Source organism: Thermobia domestica, chromosome 7 (genome assembly GCF_964235325.1).
Source record: "Thermobia domestica chromosome 7, izTheDome1.hap1.1, whole genome shotgun sequence".
NCBI lineage: Eukaryota > Metazoa > Arthropoda > Insecta > Zygentoma > Lepismatidae > Thermobia > Thermobia domestica.
Window position 1 is genome coordinate 42,022,165 of NC_137460.1, and position 13,079 is coordinate 42,035,243.

The 13,079-nt window shown below is 36.4% G+C and overlaps 1 protein-coding gene across 1 annotated transcript in view; it reads right to left on the minus strand.

Moving 5' to 3' along the window:
* The window catches only part of LOC145690031 (uncharacterized), a 162,968-nt gene extending 151,841 nt beyond the window's left edge, over positions 1–11,127 (minus strand). Inside the window, exon 1 of the mRNA XM_081764529.1 lies at positions 10,951–11,127. Coding sequence (XP_081620655.1) covers positions 10,951–11,077 — 127 coding nt within the window. The 5' untranslated portion in view covers positions 11,078–11,127. The remainder of the gene's footprint in view (positions 1–10,950) is intronic.
* Between the last annotated feature and the right edge of the window lie 1,952 nt (positions 11,128–13,079).

Genomic DNA, 13,079 nt, shown 5'->3' on the forward strand with positions numbered 1-13,079 from the left:
ATTCAACGTTGGGATAAGCGATACCACTTTAAGAGTCTTCATCCCGGTGAAATTAAAATACCGCTAATTTTACAGTAATTATGTGATATCTTTAAATAGATAAAAGATAATCGAAATGTGGAACAAGAGCGCCCTAGACAATAATATTTACATGAGAAACCGTTATCACGACTCACTTATCTGCTTTCGATTTCGAGCCATTCTGAAAATCGGCATTTATTTTCGCGTTTCTAAACAGCTGAAAACGAAAATCCACTAGGTGACTTGTGATAACGGTACCTCACGCAAAATAATATTGTCTAGGGCGCTCTTGTTCCATATTTCAATTATCTTTTATCTATTTGAAGATATCACATAAGTACTGTAAAATTAGCGGTTTTTTAATATCGCCGGGATGAAGACTCTTAACGGATTCAACGTTGGGATTACTAGCCAAGGACAGTACCTTAAAGGAAATTAAATCAGATTGCATGTAAACTTATTACTTTGTTTTTAATAAAGGTATTCACCGTGTTTTTTGATCACACCTATTAAGAAATAAACATTATAGTATTTTTCCCCTTCCTCTATTCCCATTCCCCTCTTACACATTTAGAATATTTTATATGATTTAGCTCTGAGTCAACCAAGGCAAGTGAATATTGTTTAGCTGCTATTTATCTGTTTGTTGCATTTTTACTACCGAATAGAAACTTAGTGGTGTAGTTAGAGTGTAATTCGTGACGTATTAGAAGGATAAGATTGTTTCTACTGGCTTCGGTTCTCTAATTAAATCTCGTTATTGTCAAATAGGATTGAGAAACAATTCTTCCCTCGTAACTATTGTAGATATTGGAACAAATCTTGACATACGTATTACGTATAGGCCATAGTATTTTTCAAAGTAGATTTTATTCGAGTACATGGATCCGAGACCGTTTCAGGGAGCGCCAAATTTTTAAAAAAAGAAAGAAAGAAAGAAAGAAAATATTCTATTTACCCCGAATTTTACTTCTTTCCGTACATTATGAAGACACGTGCATGGTACAATCTGAAAGCTTTTTTTCATTCTGAAGAGAATGATGTATTCACGATGATACTCAAATTAATAGTACAGCATATGGAAACTTTTATTTTGTGTACCCTCCTTTCACCGTATTTAAAGGCCTATATGAAATTTAGTATTGTCAAGCACAACTGAGAAACATCTTTCTCTCATAAATATTCTAGATATTGCAATGAAACTCCGCACACGCATTGCGCATAGAGAACAGTATTTTTCAAGGTAAATTATGTTAGGCTACCTATAGCCGAGGGTACTTCAGGGAAGCAATATATATATATATATATTTAAAAAAGTATTTTTGGAGGGAAATTTCCCTATTTTACCCAAAACTTCACTTCTTGCACACCTAAGCATGATACAATTTGAAACCTTGTTTTATTCTGAAGAGAATGACGTATCTGCCATGACTTCGAATAAATAGTACTGAAGCAGTAGCTACTTAACTGAAAGTCAACATTTTCGTCAAAAGTTGCAAAAATCTAAAAGGGTTTTACACTGAATGTATAATAATAATAATTTTTAAAATGTGGAACTGACTTCTTTCGAAAGAACTGAAATGTTGGATTTTTAAAACTAAATCTCATTTTCAGTTGCTAATTTCCTTTTTAAATATATATTTTACAATCAAAGGGCTTTAATGAGATAATCGTACTATCCGTCACATACTCCAACAGATGCGCAAGAAGAATTCAGAAGTTTCCCGATCTCCTTTTCAATGTAACTATTTTTCGTTTTTATATAACTAACCAGATGTAGTGTTGAAAAGATAGAAGCACATCTTTGGTAATATAAAATTTTTAAGTCAAGCGTTTATCGCGTCTTTGATTCAAATTATGTTCTTACAAGAAACAAACACAAAAAAGTCTGATTTGTGCATTTGTAATTATCATTAAAGAAGATTTTTATTTCCTTTTTAATACAACACTTTTTCACTTGTACGCATGCAATTAGCCAAATGTAGTGCTGAGAATTTTAAATGAAGCATTCTCGATTTGTAACTAACTGATACACTGAGACAGTCATTTTATTATTGGTTTGTAATAATACGCAAGTTGTAAGTACAAAAGTAGGGAACAGAGTCGCGTTGCTTTTGTCTCAGATTACACGGAAACACCGTTACAGCAAATTTGATCGAGAGCGAAAAAAAATAGTTTGCATGATTCTCAAACATATTTTGTTTCAATGGTATTCCGTTCTAGAGATCTTCTTTTGATAAATAATATTTAAAGCTAACCCTGAAATTAGGTGTATTCTGTAAATCACGACTGAAGAAATTAATTATGATCTCATTAATGTTATCATTTCAATTCGTTTTGAAGTATATTTTTGCTCCCCCTCCCTCCATTTTTTGGGAAGGGAAAATTTCAACGACCCTGATGGTCACAGCAAGACTAGCTTGCGTAGGAGTGAAGAGAAACGCGTAACCATAACCAGGTGCGATTGCTGTTGTGTAGTTAATGGTTATGGTGAGAGAATTGTATGGTAAATATGGCTGCCTTCATACAGTCTCCCGCCAAATGCGAGGTACGCGCGGTTATCAGGTTTCTCCTCGTTGAGAAGACGTCGGAGTCAAGAGATCCACCGGCAGTAATAAGAAGGTCAGAAAATGGTACAAACATTGTACAGCAGATCCCAGTAATGTGCACGACAAACATCGCAGTGGCCAATCGTCCACGGTTACGCCTGAATTGGAGGAAATTGTGCAGCAAGAATTTTGCAGAACCGGCGGTTCCCAATATCTGAAGTGTCATGTCAGTTTCTCCCGTTCTGTACTCCATGAGACAGTCACCCACCGACTGAAGTTTCGCAAGTTTTGTACATGATGGGTTCCAAAACAACTGGCAGCGGAGCAAAAGAAGAAACGCCTAGCGCCCGCTTTGGCCATTTCGCGCTCAATACAGACAGGAAGGTACTTGAATCGTATCGTCACAGGGGACAAAACATGGATGTCTTACATGGTCTCACCCTACAGCCCCGACCTCACCCTCACCTACTTTTACATACAGATTCCTAGCCAAACAACTTTTCGACGGCGTAGCTGAGTTGTAGACGGTTGCAATGTCCTGGTTCCAGTCCCTGGTGTCAGAATTCTTTGAGACAGCATGCGACTGGGGTGTTCTTCGGGCATCACGATCAGACATCATCTTGTGCAAGAATTTAAGGTCAAATCCATGAGTCGATTTCTTAAATGCGGTTCCACCAGTGTATTAACTTATACATGCTGAATCACAGAGCAGAACAGGACTGCTATTTGAGTCACAGAAGGGGAAGGGAGAAGGAGACTGTCAACGCTCTTTGCAAACTTCTTGACACTAGAGCCTAGTCAACCAGATCGCGCTTTAGCTGTATGATGTGTGGTCAGCACAATGACTTCCATAACAGATTCTTGTTTTCTACACCGGGTTCGCCCTCTCTTCAGTTCCATCAAGATGCTTGGTAAAATACGGAAAACTTTATCCCCGCACTGGAAATGGAAACCTGGAGTACATCCCACCAAATTGGTATATGCTTATCCCTCGAACACATAGGAATACCATAACCATTTAATACATTATGCCTTAAGGTGAGTTTAAAGGATCGCTAATGACCAGTATATATGGCAGCACGTTTCCTCTATATTTCAATGTATTCTGGTGGAGAGAGATTCGCTACAATTCAGTCAAAACGAACCGATAGATTTTGAAATTTTGCCCGCAAACGAATTCAATCATTAATCAGAGACTAATCGTCTGTTTATATATATATATATATATATATATATATATATATATATATATATATATATATATAGTGTCTTTCATCGTTTATTTTCATATTAGCAGTATTTTCCTGAAGCATAAAATCAAATGCTCTCAACAATGAAGAAAACAGAATAATTGACAATTGCACGGATTACCCCTGAATATATGTTCCACTGAATGATTAGGTGTAGACGAGACGGCGTTTGTTGCGGAATCTGAAATAAAAATCAATAAGATGTAAGAAAATTTGATCAAGGACTGTGAAGAATATGGAATCTAAATAAAGGCTAGAAAGACAAAAACCATAGTGATTGGAACAAGCGGTCCGTGTCAAATATAGAAATAGAAAGGGAGAAAATAGAACAGGTGACTAGTTTTCGATACCTCGGTAGTTCTATTAGTGATGATATTAAGTGCGAACGTGAAATAAAAGCAGGGATAGGAATGACAAAAGAAGCCTTTAGGAAGAAGAAAAGTCTATTTTGTGGAACCTTGAAGAAAATGAAAATAAATATTTTAGTTTAACGTCCCACGGGTAACCCTGTAGGCTAAGGAAGACGAATGATTAAGGCAAGTAAATCATGATAGGATAATTGATGGAATGAGAATATGGGAGGAAACGGAGGAACCCCGAGAAAACACACGGATACGATGTTGTCCAGCACAAATTTCCTTGGCCGATATCGAACCAGGGACCCCATGAACCAGGTAAGCGCTGCACCACTGAGCCACCATGTCCCCCGATCTTGAAAAAAATGAAATCTTTGAGCTTTACGTCCCACAATTATGCCGGTTAGGCTAAAGATACGGTGATGATGAGAAATGAGTGAAATGAAGGAAGTGGGAGGAAACGGGAGATTCACGAGGAAACCCACGCACACGGTGCTTGTCCACTACAAAATTCACTTGCTGGATCTGGGATCGAACCAGGGACCCCAAACACCAGAGCTGAACTCCCTACCACTGAGCCACCGCGACCCTGCTCTCCCAATCTTGAATAAAGACTTGACAAAAAGACTCGTAAAATGCTTTGTGTGGCGTATTGTACTGCACGGGCCAGAAACGTGACCATTACGAACAAGTGATGAAAAACCTCTAGCATCTTTCGAAATGTGGGTGTGGAGAATAGAAAGAATTAGCTGATCGAGCAGAAAACTAATGAGGTGTTAGAAATTGTGGGGAGAAAATAAGTTTTTAATATTATTAAGAAGAAGAGAGAGAAACTGGTTGGGACATCGGCTAAGAAGGAACTATATCAGGAGGGACGTCCTAGAGTGTATAGTGGCAGGAAAGAAAGGGAGAGGGCGAAGGGGGCTACAACTGATGGACAGTATCGAAAGAGAAAAATCATACCATGAAAACGAAGAGGTTAGCGGAAGACTGTGAAGCATGGAAGGTTCTAGTTGCAGCAAGTGACCTGCCAATAATGGCAGAATACAATGGGAGCCCGAAGGGGGACAAGTATGCCCGTCCCCCATGGCTCGCGAAAACAATTTTTTTAAGATTTTCTTAATACAAATAAAAAAAAATATAAAACGTAATATAGCAACCGGGGAGATGCCCCTCTAGAAACTTTTCTTCGGGCGCCCATGCAAATTTGCTTGCTAAAATTTGAAGATTTATGTCGTGAGGTTGATCAAGTTACTGTGAATACCGTCACCCCCTTGCAATACATTGGAACATGGATGTTCATTTTACTCCGACCTCACTCACCCTCGCCCTCGGAGTGGCAGTTGGCCCTCGCCCTCGTTCACCCTCGTCCTCGCAGTGACAGTAAGCAATCGCCCTCGTTCACCCTCGTGCTGGAAACTTGTCCTCGCCCTCGCGAAGGAGGTTGTCCATCAACCTCGCGCACTCTCGCCCTCGCAGTGAAAGTTGGCCCTCAACCTTGCGAAGGGAGTTGCCCATCACCCTCGCATTCGCAGTAAAAGTTGGCTCTCGCCCTCGCGAAGATGGTTGTCCATCGCTCTCGCTTGCCCTCGCCCTCATATAATTGAGGGCGAGGTTAATTGAGGGTGAGGAAGCCCTCGCGAGGTCCTCCCTCCTGAGGATCAGATCCTCAATTTTCCAGCCTATTTGCTGAATTATTTCCTTAACATACGTCCTAAACAAAGAAAACTAAACATACCATTGTATAACTTACTATGGATCACCTAAAATGGAACATATTATTGACTACTCCACGCTTAATATCACCATGAATATGTTCAGATAAAATTTGAATAGAGTTTCCTTTACAACTTTCGATGCAAACTGGTGTTGCCCATGAGACGAGACGAAACGAGAAATAAGGTTTATCATCTCGTTTCATAAATTTCATAGGTCTCGTCCCGTCTCAATTCTCGGAAACTTCTTTAATGTCCCCATTCTCGAAGACTCACTTTTCGTATCGTTCTGTAAATTTACGTACAAAATGTATTCCTTTATCTAGAAGTTCTCAGAATCATTCTGCGTCACCAGAGTTGTAAGAAGGGTGTATCTAACATTTAAACTATATATATTATTGGAATATATTGTGATTTGAGTAATTTTAAAAGCTCATAAATAGTGTAACTTTTGTTCATTCAATTACGTTATTAGTAGAGAGAAATAAGTGAAACTAAGAAGCAGTGCTTCTATAATTATTATTAACCAACTATATAAGATTCAGATTGGTGCTCATCAAGAATACTTACGTAGAAAGGAAATTTAATGGAGAACTACTGGAAGTAAGACAAGTAATGATATTCGGAGGAGATAATCAATGGGATGTGGTTGGGTGTTTTTGGATATGAACAGTGTTCAAAGTGGAAAAAAAAAAAAAAACATGGCGGTATGTTTTATTACGATTTTGACTTGACATACCGGCTATCTACATGTTGAAATATAGTGAGGGAATGTTGCCAAAAAGATTGCATTTCTATTCATGTAATGACTGAAAACCATTGGAGAGCTTCTCTGTAATTATAAGAGTGGGAGGGAGGGACACGGAGAGACTTCAATCCCTACCAACAACTTTCTGAAAAATAAATCTCCTCATGTTGCAGTATAGAAAATTATACACGAAAATGCTTAAAAACCAAATTTTTATATTAACAATTTCCTGCAAGAAAACTCTCGGAACCCCCACTCGACTGAGGAGTATTCCAAACCCGCGGAAGATTCGCCCATGCTCAAAACACGACATTTATATGCATTAAGACAAGAAGTCACACACATACATAAGAAAGAAACAATTCAATTCGGCACATCAAAAGATACACCAGTTGAACTTCTTTGAAGACAAACATTTTAAAAACAAAAGGTAGGAAAAAGATAACAAAAATTTTGGTGTTGTCATCTTACAAATTACTTCTACATAAGAAATAAAGTCTCTTTACGTGCAAAGGTATTCGTCAATTAACGTAAATAAAAATGGATTTATTAAAGGTATTTAGCACCTACTCTCCAGTGACGGTATGTCTTAATCACTGAAAAACAAGAGGCGGTATGACTTCATCACTAAAAAAACAAGAGGCGGTATGGCATATCACCGCATACCGTCTCACTTCGACCACTGGATATGAATATGCATCTTATTAAGTCAAGTAGCTATTTCACTTAATATAACTTCTAGAATCAAATTGTTATGGCCTCGGTCTGTTTATATCATTCGCAACCCCACACCTTCTACACTACACAAGAAATAAGTTAAGAAATCCCTAGGATTCCAAAGCACTACACCCTCACAGGTAACCAAAAGTGCTATTGTAACAAATAAATTCTTATTCTTAGTTCTTGAAGTCGTTCTTGCAAGCCCATCCATTAAAATATGCTATTTAATGGGATATTACTTTTCAACATAATAGTAATATCACTTATCTAGGAATCTTATAGTAATTTACTTTCTGTTTGTACTTCTCTTCCCTATTTCAGGACTTATAGTTCAAGCTGAGAATTCGAAACCGAATACACTCCTTTCGGTAAAAGTAGTAGTAGGGGATGGGAGGTATGTTATGCTTCCATAAAATTCACGTGTTTATACGCTTACTTAATTTCTCGATACTGGTATTTTCCTGTTATAGTATCCTTTCAGCTAAATAAAAAAAAAAAAATCGGGTATACTGCCACATGCAACCTCGCTTCGATCATTGTGTACAATGGATCGAACCCATGATGACATGCTCGTACACAACACGCTGGTCAACAGCTCAAGAACCGGTGAATTCCTTTATTTTATTATGTGGTTTAAAAAATAGGTATTTCATTAAGTAGCTCTGGCTTTCGCAGAAATATATGAAATTAAAAAGAAAAACATGTTGCACAAGTTCACTTTAGGACTACACTTAAAATTACATGTGTTGTTTCTTGGAATTAATATGTTTTATCCGAGATTTAATTTAGTGGTATATACAGTAAATATCCATACAAAATAGGTTTTGCTTAGAATAAGGTTAACTTACGCTATACTACGTTAGAGCAGTGGTTCTCAAACTAATTCCTATCACGACCCCCATTTTATCACATCCTCTTGCCACCGACCCCCATATAATTCCTAGTTTGTAATAAGTTTATGTCGGATTTTTAATACAGTACCTATTGCCATCTCACGATATCCATCTATTTCTACTGGTACAATAGTAGAAGCCATTTCTTGTATACAGTGGATACAATAAATTTCTTAAAAGTGAATGCATTGAAACCGACAAGTCCTTGCAATTGGTTTTCTGTAACGAAGTCTTGGACAAGTTCTGGCAGAAGGGGAGAGAAGAATATCCTGGTCTGGTATTTGCTGCTTTAAAAGTAATAATTCCATTTGCTACATCGTACTTGTACGAAAGTGTTTTTTCTTCCATAGTAAGCATTAAAACAAAAACAAGAAATCACTTATCAGTTGAAAATGACTTGATACTGTGCGTCACGAAGATTGAACCGGACACTGCTGCACTAGTGAAATCACACCATGCTCAGGTATCTCATTAGCTTTCAATTTTAATCGTATTTAGATATGCAGGTTTTGTTGCATTTGTATTTTTCTGGATTTCAATATGCAGTTCTCATTAGTTTCATATCATACCTCGTTCATTCAAACTGATTCTTAAACAACTGTGCAACTATTGAAAATATTTAGTAGACCTATTTTTTGTTGTTCTTAACAGTATATAGCCTATAAAAATAAAATATGCCTATCAGAACAAAATCCAAAACAAAGTATTTAAAACTATTTTCCGGTATTAGATTCTAATTATATTTATCTCTTCTGCTTATCTTCGCTACCCCCAGGTTGAGAAACCCCGCGTTAGAGTATAAGTTTAATTAAGATTTGCTTACGTGGGTAAGTTTACCTAGAGCAACCTTGCTATTTACCTCACATATACGTTAACTTAGTTTATCCCGAATACGTAAGGAAATGTAAGATCGCAAGAAATGCCTTATTTCTAGTTAAAAGCTATATACAGAATAGACTTATCCATACTGGTTTACTTTTGGCACACCACTAGAAAGAATTTTTGAAATCTTTCACCAATTTTCTTCTTATTGTCTCCTGAAAAGTTTCCGCTGGACGACAAAAAAATATTTTGCTTAGCATAGATAAAATTCAAGGGAGCCACCGGAACTAAGAGTTGAAAATTTACAATTCTTTTACGATTTGCGTATAAATTCGGCTTCCGGATTTGTGGCACACAAACTACAATGCAAAAAATACAAACCAACCAATGCTAGGTGGCCACTAAAAACACGAATATCATACAAAAGTTAGGGCACGGCGAAGCTGGTGGGCCCACGCACTGGCGCGGTTGTGCGGTCGATGGGAGCAGTCGCGTCAGCGATGGTGGGTACGAGTAAGCTAGGATACTGAAAAGAAATGTGCTTTGGCAATGATATGAGCTTTAATAGCACTTGTCGTGGTTTCATATTAGTAACGGTCCACTTTGTAAACATAAAATGCAGATTCTGGACACTGTGCAAAAATATACCGGCGTTGGAAGATAGCATCTAATACAGTCATCTTTCATATGCACTCACGTATTTTATCCGTCGTAAAGCACCTGTAACGATTTTATAATAGTAATCCTACACTTGTAAACTTAAAATACAGCTATATAACTTTGTATCTAATTCTGTCGCCTGCTGAAATTTGTAACTTATAAACACGCCTTTCCATGCAAAATACTGAATTTTATCTGTAAATTTTCCAAAATGTGGTGTGCTAAAACTACACAAGCACCGAATTTTCTTTCTCATAATTTTCTCTTTTTATTTGCTGTGAGACATCTGAAAGATAACCTGTCAATTTTAGACAGATCTATAATAAATCTATAGCAAAAACGGCAGAAGACGTACATTTCGGCTACTTTCAGCGCTCCACTTTCTGTATTTACTAAAATAATAATAATAATAATAATAATAATAATAATAATAATAATAATAATAATAATAAATATAAACATAAAATTAAGGAAAATTCCGTACCACTATTCCAGCTTATTATTAATAAGAAAATTTGACGGAATATGTCCTGATATACACATCAGAAATATATTCTGATACTAACAGAGTAGGCCTAGTATCTCATGTACAAGGGTTCACCGATGCACGGAATGTTGTACTAATAACTAGGTCAACCTCAATTGTATATTTATATGCATGTGGCTAGTAATATAATGTAAACTCAATGTAATTCTGATCATGTTTACCGTCGATGACACTATATTTTGAATATAAGTACAAAACTTTTTATTTTTTTATAAGTAAACATTAGGATCTATATTTACCCTTGCACTTGTTAAAATCCATGTTAAAAAAGGCTTGTTTGGCCGGCTTTATCACACTCAAATTACGACAAAGTTGTAAATGTTGTTTTTATAAATGTACATAGTTTGTGGTCTAGTCCCTTTTTCAAAATATCTCATTTCTGAATGTAAATATGTATACCATCAATGCATAGTTAACTGATCCTTGAATCAACAGGTGGAGATTGTAAACACCTTGTTTAGCTATTCCTGTAACTAACAAATTACAATTGTATATTCTATATATGTATTTCACTGTAAAATGTACAAAAACAAGTTAAAATAACCATTTAATCAATCGTAAATATGACCAATCCATACAAATTACTTTTAGCTTCTTTCTCAAGCCTTTCCCAACAGGTAGAGCAGGTACAAGTATATCCCATCATTCAATTTGTAATAGAACACTTACCTTTTGTTGCTGGATCAGTCAAAAATGGTTTGAAATATTTCACTAATTCATGATTTCTCACTCTTCCACCTTTCTCAAGCATAAAACCCAACACAGCATCCTGTGAAAATTCTGTGGGCGCCGCCATCTCCGGAAAGTTTATTTACGTTTTCGTTCTTGGGAAACAAATGAATATCCAACTCCGCTGCCAGCAGTCCTCGAGACAGCAGAGCAACGATGTGCGATATCCAGTACAAGGAAAATGTGCGTGTATTTCTCTGCTGAGAATCAACATTTAGAGCATGAAAAGAAGTATAATATCTATATATACCTTTTTATTTATTCGTTTAAAGCTTTGTTACATATCAAGTAGATATATAACGACATTTGTAAAAAAAATATATATTACCAATATTTTTTTTTTTTATTCTTCCTAGTTGGTTATACAAATTGGTGTGAATGTATAGTAGGCAGGTTGATTTGAAGCATCCAGGAGGACTTATCCTCAGCGACTGACTTCAAGACTTCAGATGCACCGTCTCTGTTAGTCAAGGAACTCTGTTGCAAAATAAAATTTCAAATTTGATTCTCTGACGGAATTAAGATTCCAGTTTAAAGTAATAGTAAACATATTGCATGTACCAGATTATTGTGTTATCGTGAACGTTTTTGTCTTCAATGATTTGACAATTTGATAGCGATTTCTTGCATCGCTGAAGATTCAGTTATTTCTTATTTTCAAAAATTCAAGAGTTGTGTTGAAAGCAGCATTTCATGTATTGTGCTGAACTAGCTGTTCCGGTATTTCTATTTCTTTCTTTCTTTTTTTTTCATGGAAGTTTCAGATAGTTTTGTCTTCTGCAGGCAGACATGCTTTATATTCACTTTTCTTTAATTACATATTCATTTTGTAACCAATTTTTAATCAGAAACTCCTAAAATCACAATTAACTGTATTACTTGGTCAATAATACGCCTCAAATGCTTTTCTTTCTACGTAGTTATTAACGAAAAATCATACTTCATAATAATGGTTGGATTGGATTTTAGCAACTGTTTCAATACCGATGCTATGAGGCATTGACCTACAGCTTAGCATGCGATCCGAACCACGACATGAGCTCCCGCCGGGAATCGATTCCGGAACTACCATGCCAATTCACAACAATAATAATAATAATAATAATAATAATAATAATAATAATAATAATAATAATAATAATAATAATAATAATAATAATAATAATAATAATAATATCATTTGTGTTCTACGAAACAATGAAAGTAATGTGAATTTCAGTTAGGCCTCTCAAATAATATTACTACTTCACGTGTCTTAGTATTCTGGCTGCAGGTCTAATGTGTAGTAATACTACGCTTTGGCATTTGTTTAATAATTTTTATACCAGAGCTATGCACTAATAATAAATCTTAAATTTAAGTGGAAAAAATGAAATCTTACGTCCGACGGTTATGCTGGCTAGTCTAAAGGTGACGGTGGTGATGAGAAGTGAAGAAAATGGTGGAATGAAGAAAGTGGAAGGAAACGAAAGAACCGCGAGATAACACAAGCACACGGTGTTTGTCTACCACAAAGTTCGCTTGGTGCTAAATGAGATCGAACTAAGGACCCCAAGACGTGAATGTTCTACCACTGACCCACAGCGGCCCTATTATATTTAAATGGATCTAAGGATGTTGCGAAGGGGGTGGAGTAACACCTTTTTCTTTTACCGTTTTTGCTCTATGAGGATCACTATTGAAACCGCAAATCATAGATTTCTTCCAATACGAATAGAGGGATAAGAGTGGAAATAAAACGCCGAATCCATACCAAAAAGCCGTATTTCACTATCTCTTACCGTTTTGATCTATGACGATCACTGTTGAAACCGTAAATCATAGTTTTCTAACGATACGAATGGAGATAACATTCCAAATCCATACCAGAAAGCCGTATCTTGCTATTTCTTAATGTTTCTGATCTATAGAAATAAATCTATTTTGATGCATTTTTGTTTGCAATTGATTCCGCGTCCCCAGAATAGGTTCCATCTCATCCGTTCACTCTCTTATCAAACCGGAAGTGGTTAAAATAATAATTTCCGGTTTCAACGTTTATCACCGTAGAACGAAAATGGGAACAGGTA